Here is a 13,033-nt window from a genome sequence, read left to right on the forward strand (position 1 = left end):
AGGGTGTCCACTCTATGTCTGAGTACCAGTCTCCACATCTTGGTGGGTCTTTCGGAGCGGGGCAGGCTGGGCTGAGGCTGCTGGGGGACGCCTCCTAGATCCTAGCCCAGGACATCCCGCACTGCGGCATCCACAGCAACAGGCTCGCCCCCAGACAAAGGGGCCGGCGCGGCGGGGCGGACTCGCGCAGCCGGGGAGCGCGCTCTCCGCGCAGGGGGTCCTGGCGGCCGGAGGGCGCAGCGCAGACCCCGCGAGGGCCGAGTCCGCGGCGCTCGGGAGACCCGGCACCGGGGCGCATACCCCGCCCGGCCTGGCGCGGCGCCGGCGCCGGGCTTCCATTCAGTCTTTGACCCTCCGTCCCCACCCTGCCCCCCCCCCCCTCAGGCCGCACCACTGTAACCGCTGTCCCGGCGGCCGCCTCTGCTTGTCGGGCTGGCGGGCGGAGAGCGCGGCGCGGCGGGGCCGGCGGCATGGCTGTGTCCTGGAGGAGCTGGCTGGCCAACGAAGGGGTTAAACACCTCTGCCTGGTAGGATGGCGGGCGAGGCTCTCCCAGCGTTTTGTCTCTGGGACAGCGATTTTGATTCATTCTCTGAGCGAGCGCGGGTGGGAAGGTGGAAGTTTTGCCTCTAACTCAAACATTCTCAACTAACAAAAACTTTCTGCCAGGAATACCTGGAGATAATAACCATCCGCTTCCTCCCTTCCTCCAAGTGCTGGGCAAGTTTCCTACACTTTTGATGGGAGAGCGGATGTGGAGGAAGGGAGAAGAGATCACTGTTAGTGAACGCAGCTTCTTCCTTAACCATTTAAACATCTCCCCCCGCCCCCTTTTGCTCTTTTTCCACATTGCTTCTGTTGGTTTTATTTTATACAGCAAAGTCCTATTTTTCATTATGTATTGTTCATACAATTGATATTTTTGAAGTTTAACAACATGCAACGCCCGGGACGTGGTGATGTCGCTCATTTCTTAGTCTCATTTTGTCCTGCAAGGGGATATCTGCGATCTTTAGAAGACCTGTTTGCATCCCAGATGCTTAATCTCAGGTGTGCAGAGGCTGAGTGAGGTCAGATAGGTTTTCCTCTGGGTGGTTTTCAGCTTGCTGGTCAATTGAGAATGCTCTCCAAAGCCTTTCCTATTCTGATGTTTTTTATGACTTTAAAACTCATATTATTTAACATGGATTGCAATAGTTATGGCTTAAGAATTTTATGATATGTTTAGAAAGTGAAGTAAGACTGGGAAAGACCACCTTCTGATTCAGGCCTTTAGGAATGTCTACCATGCACTCACACAGCTGGGTCAATTCCCTGAGAAATACTGAAGAAGTTGAAGCCCTCAAGGATCAGATACTTTGTTGGAAAATAAGGCTTGCTAATGTGAAGGCAATTTAAGAATGCCAGACTGAAGAGGCTCAATAAAAGTTTGTTGAATAAAAGTGAATGATAATGAACTTTTGTTCGGAATTGCCCTGCATAGAACCCTTTTCCAAACGTCTGAATATCATAGACAAATAAAATTTCAAAAAGCAAAAACTAAATGGAAACCAACACAGACTATGCAAATTTTACTGCTAGTAAGGACAATTGTTTAAATAAAAAACAAACAAATAAACAAAAATACCATTGCTGTGCTCATTAAAGAAAATTTACTTTTAACACAAAAATAACTGTAAGAAATACTGATTACCTTCAGCTTCTACAGAAACTCATTACATTTCCTACCCCCTCTCTTTCTCCCTCTCTCTCTCTCCCCTCTCTGATTATTTTTCATGATTTTATCCTCAGATCTATTCTGTAAGATAGGTAGGCCCATTCTTGACTTCATCCTAATTTTATACACGAGGAATTTGAAGCACATGGACAGTAACAAATTTGCCCAAGGTCTCGGAGGCATTAAGTAGTAGATTCCCAGAAGCCAATACCCATGCTCCTCCTCTACACCATTTAGTCATTGTTGAACTAGAATTTCCCTGTGTTCTGAGCTGTAAAACTTTAGACCCCAAATGGAGCCATGGTTGGCAACTCCCCCCAATAATCTGAGGTGTGTAGGAATTTACCAATGTGCTGCTAAGACAGTACACATTCTCAAAAGACAGGCTTGTCTATTATTTATATTATTTGTCTTTTTATTGTGTGGCATTTCCTGAATGCAGCCATTAACAGAATAATTCCTGGATGTTTGCGTTATTTTATTGTTCTTAAAGTTTTAAATAGAAGTGTCCCAGGAGGCCAAAAAAATGATCTTAACACCTGCTTGCATGTTTCTGGTTGCATCCTCAAACAGCTTTGAAATGCTAAGGAAATAAGTTTGGACTACTTCCCTAGTCTCACTTCACTTTCTAAACATATCATAAAAATCTTAAGCCGTAACTATTGCAACCCATGTTAAATAATGAGTTTTAGAGTCATAAAAAACATCAGAATAGGAAAGGCTTTGGAGAGCATTATAACTTGCATTTAATTTGTTAGAGAGGAGACTGAAACCCTTTTCTCAGCCCTTTGAGCTCACCAGCCTCCCCATCAACTCACACCCCTGGGCCATTGCACAGCCTGATAGCCTGTATTTATATATTTTTTCATGAGTTTATTTGATTAATGTCTATTTCTCTCATAAAATGTGAGCTCCCCAAAGGCAGGTATATTTCTGTTTTTGCTCATTCTTATTTCCCTGGGCTTGAAACATGAGTAGGTTCTCAGTAATTATTTTGAGGGAAAGAAATGAAAGCCGGGAGGAGAGTAAATTTCCCAAGTTCTCTTCCAATAATGCTTTTTTGCAATGACTAATTGAGGTTCCATTGAAAGTACTGTGTCCAATGAATGTACTTGAAGTGTCCATTCATCAGGTAATGTTTATTTTTAAATTTTTTCTCTCCCCCTTCATATGATTTAGCTTATCTGGCTGTCCCTGAATGTCCTGCTTTTCTGGAAAACCTTCCTGCTGTATAACCAAGGGCCAGAGTACCACTACCTCCACCAGATGTTGGGGGTAAGTGGGACTTGGTTGACCTGTGGAGTGGCTTTAATGTGGGCAGAGGATGCTACAAAGCTTGGTCAGTTTTTACATTCATTAAAGAAACACTGGGAGGGTTGTTGATTTCAGAAACATTTGTTACTCTCTAAAGTGGTCAAGTTTTCATGATTTATCATTTACACCGGTCCAAGTTAAAACGACTGACTGTTTTAAGAGCCAAAGATAGTATCTTCTAAAGTGAACTGTTGGTCTAGTAGTATCTGAGAAAAGTGCTACTCCTTGCCAGCTGCAAAGTGTCCTGAGGTCTCCTTCACTTGGAGGACCAACCCATGACAGGATTTTAGTTTTTACTAATCAAGACTTCAGCCCGCCCAACAACTTACAGAGAAGTTCTGCACTGTTTCCTTTTACTGTCAGTTCTCACAAAGTATGTGTCTAAGGCGGTTATTCACTTCTGGGCATTTCTCAGCTGCTTGCCCTAGGTTAATGGCTGCTTATGGTTCCAGTGCTCTGGTCTAATAGGAGAACGATATTGTGCAAAACTTTGCTCTGATTTATCTCAGGTCGATATTTTTCTTTTCTCCATTCCATGATGTTTCTGTTCTTATTCTTCCTCTCCTTCCCCTTCCTACTTGTCTCCTGAACAAAAGGCAGTGGCACTGAGGGCATCTTACTTTGTACAATACAAGGAGACAGCTTTTTCTAAGCAAAAGCAAAAAATATAAAACATATTGAAAAATCTTAGGGCATCTGAAAAAGCAGATTTTGTCATTCCTTTTCATTGGGGAAGAAAATACATTCTAAATAGGAGATGCATTTTTTTTTCATGGTTTAATGACTATTTAAAATTCTGATTAGTTCAGATAAACTTAGTGGAAACAGCCTTCCATTTCCTGCTTTACAGTTATAGATCTCATTTATCTTTAAACCTCAGCTCCTATAGTAGTGCTTGGCACATATTAAGATTGCAATAAATTGAGGCTGAATTAATTGATTTATATTTCATTTTAAACAGTAAGGTACTATCTTCAATATCTGTTGTTCACACAGTTGATATTTTTAAAGTTTAACAACTGTTGTTTTAAAGAATTTTTTTAGAGCTGTTTAAAGTTCACAGTAAAGTTGAGGGGAAGGCACAGAGATTTCCCATATGTTCTCCTATCCCCACACATGCATAACCTCTCCCATTATCAACCTCCCACATCAGAGTGATACATTTGTTACAATTTGATGACCTACATTGACACATCATAATCACCCAACATCTGTATTTTCAGCTGATGGATTGATAAAAATAGTCTCAAAGATTAAACTCATTTTATTGCAGATTCCTAAATCTGAACATTTCTTTCTTTTGTCCAACCAACCTGACATCCAGCCATCCAGAAAACTGTCATGAAACCTTTACTTTTCAAATGGGCACATAGAGAGTAACACCTCCCCTTTGCCCTCAGGTTGCTTACAATCTAATGGAAACTCCAACAACTAATTCAATAAACAAGTTAAGAAAAAATTTTCTCTACGGAACACAGGAAGGTTTACTGGCCTATCGTGTTACTTTGTTTCCTAAAAATTCCCCCTTAGGTATAAATTAGCAAACATGAGGTTTTTCAGTGGGAGCTATACTTGACCTATTATATAACTTATGAACAACTTGGAGAAAACTCTTGAGAGTTACGATGGTAAAATTTGCCATTAAAAAATGGTAAATCTTGATCAGGACATAGTTGTAATAATATAAAATCTAAGCCTAGACAACTTGGAACGTCATAATTGAACTTTGGATTTCAGCTCTATGACATTGTATAAGCTAAAATGATAACTTATTTAAAAATTTATTATGTTGGAAACCAACAAGTTAATTTTTTATGAGTTTGGATGCTGTGTAACAGCTTCAAATTTATTTTGGTGACAAGTCAGATATGAAGAATACACACACACACACACACACATATATAACCCAACTAATTAAAAAAATATATGTTTCACCTCTCTCTACCTCATCCCACTTCAGTGGTTTTGTTTGAATAATATGACAGGCTAGTGAGGTTCAATGGTGAGGCCTACAGAATAGCTGGCACATAGTAGGGGCTCAATAAATATTAATCAGTTGAATGAAGACAAAAATGATAAAAGGACTCAATGGAAGACTATGAGTAAAAAATGCAAGAGTCAGACTGAAGGAGAGAAAGGTCGTTGTAAATTAGTTTTCATGGAAACATAAGAATGATCATAGTGAGTTGACCCTTAACCCATCAAGTCAGGAGTCAACATTTTATGAAGAGTCATAGTGGAAAGGAATAGCTTTTCTTCTTGGCATCATGGCGAAGGAAGAAAGATGACTTACAAAGTCTCACTTTTCAGTAATCACCTATCTGAATTTTCTAGTCATTAATTTATCTACACCATTTGGAATAGATATCATCTGTACTTTTACTGAAAAAGGAACTCTATCTATAGTTTGACTATTTGTTTAATGAAGGAGTATTTAATTTTATTTGTCCTTGGCTTATCTTTTCTAATCTTTTGATGTTTGTGGCATTGTTGCATAGTATAAGAATTTGCAGGCATTTTTCAAATTGCAAAGAAATACAGTATAATGATGAGATATAATTAATTTTAAAATAAATATTGCAGGCTCCCATGTTTTCATGTTTAATAACTATTTATTATGAACTTAATGCCTTAGAGCAGTTTTTCTTAGAGCCTACCAAACATTCACAAGAACGTGGTCCCACCATGATAGAACTGTAGAAATCCTGAAAAGGACATAGGTACTCTGATATTATAAGTCCCTTTTAGGTAAATTTTAAGTTCATAAAAATTATGATGGTATTTCTGGAAATGAATTTGATTGCTACCACTTTAAAACACAAATGGAAACAGTACTTCCATTTGTTGAACTTTTTTTTTTTTTTTTTTTTTGCGGTACGCGGGCTTCTCACTGTTGTGGCCTCTCCCGTTGCGGAGCACAGGCTCCGGACGCGCAGGCTCAGTGGCCATGGCCCACAGGCCCAGCCGCTCCGCGGCATGTGGGATCTTCCGGGACTGGGGCACGAACCCGTGTCCCTTGTATCGACAGGCGGACTCTCAACCACTGCGCCACCAGGGAAGCCCTGTTGAACATTTTGATAATAGCCTTTAGTCTAAGGTTGCTGTTATTCATCTGTAAAATGTAGGGTAATAATAAAGTTGTACTAGTATTATAGGAATAAAGGGTCCACAGGATATAGCTCATTTGCAGGAAGACATAGACATTCAGAAGCAGTAAATTCTTTGAAATGGTCTGAAATCTCTGCTTTCTATTGAAAGATGATTTATTCAACTGTTTATTTATACTGATGATATACTAGTCACTTTACAAATGCTGTGTTTGAGCTAGGAAACTATTCTTCCCATTTGCACCTGGGGAAGTATAGGCTGAGGAATCTGAATGAATGATTTGATCAGGTTCCTTTGGGTGGTCAGTGTCAAAGCTAGGATTTGAATGCAGTGCTCTTTGGCCTTTTGCTTTTTCCTCATACTACACACATTTTCTAATTCACTGGCCCATCTAAATCACTACACAGATTTTCCACTTCACTGGCCCATCTCAGATATTTATGTCACTGGTTAGTATTACTCTTTATCAGTGCTACCCAATAGATATATAATGTGAGTCATATGTAATTTAAAATTTTCCAGTAGTAATTCAAAAAAGTAAGAAGCCAGTGGCATTTAACTTTAACAATATATTTTATTTAAAATAATATATCCAAAGTACTGTAATAGATTGAAGCATTCAACATGTGGTTAGTATTTTTTAAAACTATTACTGAGATATTTTACATTATTTTTGCCTGTCCTTGAAATATAGTATATATTTTACACTTATGTACATCACAATTCAGTCACTAAATTTTCATCAGAAATACTTGACCTGTGTTTAAATTTCATAAAATTTTACAGATGAAAAAGTAGATTCACATACCCAAGTTGTTCCAAACATATTTAAAGATTTTCCTATAACACAAATGAATATCAGCTTTTAAATTTGAATTAAGGGACTTACCTGGCAGTCCAGTGATTAAGACTTCGTCTTCCAATACAGGGGGTGTGGTTTCAATCCCTGGTCAGGGAGCTAAGATACCACATGCCTGGCAGCCAAAACACCAAAGCATAAAACAGAAGCAATATTGTAACAAATTCAATGAAGACTTTAAAAATCATCCATATGAAAAAAATTTTAAATTAATGAAATCAATGAACCTAAAAACTCGGTTCTTTTGTGGCCCTAGATACATTTCACATGCTCAATAGCCATGTGTGGTTAGTGGGTACCATTTTGGACAGTGTATGTGTTGGCTGTGGTGGGGGGAGATTTTCCTACCTTCATGGCCAAATGCATTTATCGTTTTGCTTTAAGGCAAGCAACTAATCACCAATCAGCCCAATAAAAAGACATCAGCATATGGGTAGTCCTCTTGTTTCCGCTCTCCTGAACAGGACCTAATATTGGGTAGGAAGTTGTGCACTCTAGTTATTGGCATATAACTATAAAAATATCTCTGACTTCTCCCTAATCTTCCTAGCTTTCTGGGGTGGGAGCATTTGAGAATGAAGGTAAAATTCAGAACTGGAGTATCCATTTTTATTACTAGTAGCCTTGATGACTGTTCTCAGACCAAAATTAAGGGTTAAGGGAAAAGAAGATCTTAAATGATGGAAGATAAAATAATATTGGGATTTAATATGTCTTAGTAGGAGTTTTCATCAGAATTGTTTTTTCCCAGACTAGGCTGACCCAGGCCTGGAGGCAACATGGTCACGGCTGGTTTATGCCTGAGTTAATGTGCTAATCAGACTGTGCACTTCCTAGGAGATGTTTAATTATGACATGCTGTGAATATTGGAATCTTAAAATTAGCTAAGAGGGGAAAAAAAAAGTCTTTTGAGGAAAGCCAAAACAAACACCCAAACAAACAAACCAAACAATAACTTTCCTCACCTTCCCATAACGATGTTTTAAACAAAGGACTCCATTGATTTCTTAAGTTGAAATCTGTCTTGATTTATTTATTTTCAAAGAATGGAAAATGTATTTAGTACTTTAATAGCAAATACTAATGTGTTGTGACAGACTCTGAGAAATTCAGTTTCCTAAATTTTTTGAAATGTTGGGGCAATTTAACTCAGGATACTATCTATAGAAGCCTTCATATTCATGTTCACCTATTTCTGAGTTCTATTTCTGACATTTTAACAATTAAAGGATATAATTTAATTGATATAAACATTTTAATTTGCAAAGAGAATGCATTTTATGGTACCAGATTCAATTAGTCTTTGCTTTATATATTTTTCCCCAAAGCTAACATTTGGGGGAAAAAAACTAGTTTTTCTCACAGTGCCATGATGAGAATTTAATTTTTTTTTTTTTGCTTCATCTCACAATTATTATTTTAGATCTGCTACATGGTCATGAAGATCTTTTCTTTCTTGTTTTTAAACTCTTATTGAGATACCTATGTTGATTGGTATCTCAATAAGAAGTTGTGAAGAAGAAAGTTGTGAGCATTGAGGTTTTTCTAATCTTACAATGATGATCTTTCTTTGGTCAATCATTATGCTTCAAGTGATTTAGAAACATTAACAATTTACCCTCTCAAGAGTCCTAAGACTTGTATCATAATTAACATTTTTCAGAGACAGAAGTCTGATGTCATGTGAGTTACTTAAGGTTGGAGATTGGAGTCTCTGGACAAACAGACCTAGGATTTTAAGTCACCGTTGGTTTTACAGCTGGCCTAGGTAGCTTTAATTCTGCTGAGAAGGAATATATGCCTCCTGTATGCCTCCTGTCATTTTCAGAAAAGGCTTGATCATTAACTCTTTCCTTCTATTGCACAGAATATTGTGGTTTCAATTCAGAGGATGCTTTTAAATAAGTCGGTTTTGTTTGTTTATTTGTGTTTATTCTTAACATTCTGCTATTGAAAACAATTTACTTCTTGTTTATTGACAGGTGAAGTGAGTTACATTACATTGATGCAATCATTATGTACTTAATCCATTTACAATAGAGACTCATATAATTTTACACTTGAAAGAGAGCTTTGTAATCTTTACTTAGATTTCTTCCTCATTTTCCCAAATAGAAAAATGAGGTTGAAGAGATTTGCTCATTATCACTCACTCAATTAGTGGCTTGGTCACTATCCTGGTTCATTGCTCCTCTCAGTCCAATATTCAGCCTGTTATAATTAACAACTCTATAGATATATGCAAGACACATTAAATGCCATACTCTGTAGAACACTAGTTTTTCATCTTATGTGAAATGATATTTAAAGATGTTTAGCAATTCAAGAAGTTATGAAAAATTATTGATTTACACCCAAGATAACATATATTTCCAGTATTACAGTTGTTTTTGACAAATTGTTAAGGATTATGAGATTGATTTTTATTTAATTTTTTTCTGATTCCATGATGTTTGGAAGAATTTTAGCACAATGATTAACCTCTTTGTTATATTCACCTAAATACCCAATGTATAATTCTCTTTTATCAATACCATCCAAAATAGCATAGAATTGGAATTTGGAATTAATTTCTGAGATTTTCAAATCTACTTCCTTCATTTCCTTATTAATAGTATCAATAGCAGATTGCATTCATTGAGGACTAAGTACCAGGTATTACTCCAAGAGCTTTGCTTGGATTAATTTATTTAATCTTTTCATCCATCCTATGGAGTAGATATTTTTAATTCTTAATTTTCCAGCTAAGAAATTGAATTAAAGAAGCTCTGTAACTTGCTAGTGAGTGACAGAGCCAGATCTCTAGCCCAAACATCCTGATTCTAGAACTTGTACTCTTAACCATTGGGCTTTTCTGCCTCTAGGCAACATTAGTATTACTGTAGGCTGAACCATATGGAATTGTCATTTTGATAGAACAAAAATAATCCAAGGGCTTCCCTGGTGGCTCAGTGGTTGAGAGTCTGCCTGCCGATGCAGGGGACACGGGTTCATGCCCCGGTCCGGGAAGATCCCACATGCCGTGGAGCGGCTGGGCCCGTGAGCCATGGCCGCTGAGCCTGCGCGTCCGGAGCCTGTGCTCCACAACGGGAGAGGCCACAAGAGTGAGAGGCCCGCGTACTGCAAAAAAAAAAAAAAAAAGAAAGAAATAATAATAATAATAATCCAATATCAGCCATTGATGTGATTCAACCTAATAACAACTATAACCATTTGTTAATCACATATTATGTACCAGACACAGTTAGCTCTTTGCTCTTTTATAATCTCATTTAATCCTTACATATTTAATTTAATCCTTATAATAACCCTGGAGGATAAGAATGATCACTTTACAGAATTGAGAAACAGATTCTGAGTGGTTTGGTAACTTCCCCCAGGTCACACAACTAACAACTGGAGAAGCTCAATTTGAGCCTACATTTGTCTCATACTAAGACCACACCCTCAATCACGCTGCTCCTCCAGGGAGACAGACCCTCCTCTGAGACACAGAGGGTTAGAGCCTGGAATTTTCTACTCTTATCCAAGGTTCTTATGCATCCCACCACATTGGCTCTGGGTAAGACTGTTTGTATGTATGTTTGTGTGTTTTTTTATTAATAAGTAAAGAATATAGTGTATAGATTATTCTTAAACCTGAAGCAGACTTATATACCTCATCCTAACTGATTCCTACTGCATTAATTTGCTCAGGCTTCCATAACAAAGACCACAGACTGGGTGGCTTTAACAACAGAAATTTATTTCCTCATAATCCTGAAGCCTATATGCTTTTTCCTAGGGATCACCCAGCCTGAGGGAATGAAGTTTGTAGAACTGCAGAATGTTATAGACACCTTAGGTATTGTTCTAGTTCATTTATCTCATTTGATAGACAGATTTAGTATTGGGAAATGCCTTCTTTATGGACTCAGTGCAAAGTTGAATGCGGACAGTAGGTCTTCAAACTCTAGTCAGTGTTTCTAGTTCATCATGCTAAGCATTGTGTTAATCATAGAATTGACTTTAAAAATGTCTAGGTAATTCTGTGGATGAAAATCAATCATCCTTAATTCCTTATTGACAATGTCATAAGCTTTGGAGCTATATGGATATGAGTTTGAACCCTGGCTTAGGCATTTATCACCCTTTATGATTTTGGCAAATTACTTCTCTGAGACTACGTTTAACTCATCTTCCTCTTAGGTTAGTTGTGAAGATTTCCTGAGATAATGCAAGTGAAATGTTTAGCACTTGGTGCATATGTGCTTAGCAAAAGATAACATTACTATAAATATTAAGTAATATTAATTAGCATTAATGGTATTAATACTATTAATAGTAAATAGTAATAGAAATTATTTATGCTTATCAATAAAAATATTAAAGAAATTCAGAGAAATATAAAGATGGAAGGAATCTGCTGAGCATATGGCAGATGGCATTAAGACAGAGAGGCTTTTCCTTTCCTTTGATTGACCTCTGGCTGCCCCCCAATCCTGTGGACAAAGGAAGCCTATCAGTTGCTATTTGTAATTGGCACAAAATTTGTAGCAACTTGGTTATGATTGCTGAGTGGAATTTTATCTTGAGGTAGAATGCATTTTATTCAGAAAAGCTTGTATTAAACTTCATTGAATTTTGGAGTCTTCAGCAGATAAACAGGGAAGTAATGCCTATTTCACAAGATTACTGTGAACCTTAAAGAAAATTAAAAGAAATAACCTCAATAATAGCTAGAGCCAACATTCACTGAAATGTTCTTATGGGCCAGACATGATAAATTCTTTATACATTCAGTGTCAGAGTCCTGATTAGTCTACAAGGTAGGTTCTATTACAAAAGAGGAAGCTAAAGCACAGAAATTATAAATAATTTGCTCATGGATTAAAGTACCTTGCACAAAGCCTATTATGTAATGAGTTCCAAAAATACCAGCTTTCCTCTTTCCTTCCCTTTTCTCTCATCCTTCATATTCATATACAGCAATTCACTTAACTGTTCTGTACTCCCATTAAAACATGATGAAATGATCCCACTTATCTCAGAGTGTTGTACTGAAGATTAGGTATGACTTAAGAGGCAACTACTTTGAAGAACTGAAAGCATCACAGATGTAAAAAATAATGGTTATTATTACGTATTGTTTCTGTCTCCTATTCATTCCTCCAGCTTCTAAGGCTCCAGCCATTGGTACTCTAACAGAGCTCCTTTGGGAGCCGTAAGGGACAGTTTGGACAAAGAAATGAGAAGATTTCATTTTCATGACAGAAAAGCAACAAGTGGCCCTTAACATCTAATATGCTTTACTCCAGTATTGATTATTGAAGTGGGATCTTAAAGGGCTGTGACATGTTGTAATTAATAATTGCCAAGGCATGAACTAAGAGTGAGACTTTAGTATAAGAGTAAATTACCTAGAGGCGGGGTGAGCCTACCTTACTTCTTAGTTTCCACATCTTACTGCAGCTTTGTGATGTGATAAATGTCGATGTAATAAATAGTCTTGTGAAATGTAGTTTCTTTTCAGTTCTGGCAATGGGATTAAAGAAAAAGTAGATAAAGAAGAAGATGGTTTTTCCATGATCAGTAGAATTTGTTTACATTGTTAGAAGCTCAAAGTTGAATTTGACAATGACTCCTATCTATGGATAGATGAATCCAACACATATTTTTAGGGAAAAGTTTCATGCTTTGATGATTTTCATGGATTTGGAAATTGTTAAAGTCTCCAGACACATATCAGGAATACCAGAGGTCTGATATAGTTTAAGGTAAGAAGAGATGAATGATGTACACAAAGTGAAAGCATCTTATACACCTGAGATTTTTAAAAAATAGGTACATCAACACCAAGATAAATTTAAGAAATGATCTATGGCAAATGCCTCTCTGACTATAGTCATTTTTCCTATGATAGTGTTATCAAATAGCCGATTTCAAATTTCAAGTAATTTTCTTTAATATAATCTTAGAATGCTTAGGTCCATTGGAAGGATCTGAAGTGGTAATGATCTAAACAAGTTTCTTCCACACCCCCCTCCCCCTCACCCC

The 13,033-nt window shown here is 37.5% G+C and overlaps 1 protein-coding gene across 2 annotated transcripts in view; it reads left to right on the plus strand.

Annotated features, from left to right (window-relative positions):
• Positions 1-470: 470 nt before the first annotated feature.
• The window catches only part of NOX4 (NADPH oxidase 4), a gene marked incomplete at both ends in the record, with an annotated part of 141,034 nt that continues 128,471 nt past the window's right edge, over positions 471-13,033 (plus strand). For both annotated transcript variants that reach the window (XM_079709503.1, XM_079709504.1), the window contains 2 exons: positions 471-527; positions 2,895-2,990. In XM_079709503.1, coding sequence (XP_079565629.1) covers positions 471-527; positions 2,895-2,990 — 153 coding nt within the window. The remainder of the gene's footprint in view (positions 528-2,894; positions 2,991-13,033) is intronic.

Source organism: Hyperoodon ampullatus (assembly GCF_949752795.1).
Source record: "Hyperoodon ampullatus genome assembly, chromosome: 7".
NCBI classification, from domain to species: Eukaryota; Metazoa; Chordata; class Mammalia; order Artiodactyla; family Ziphiidae; genus Hyperoodon; species Hyperoodon ampullatus.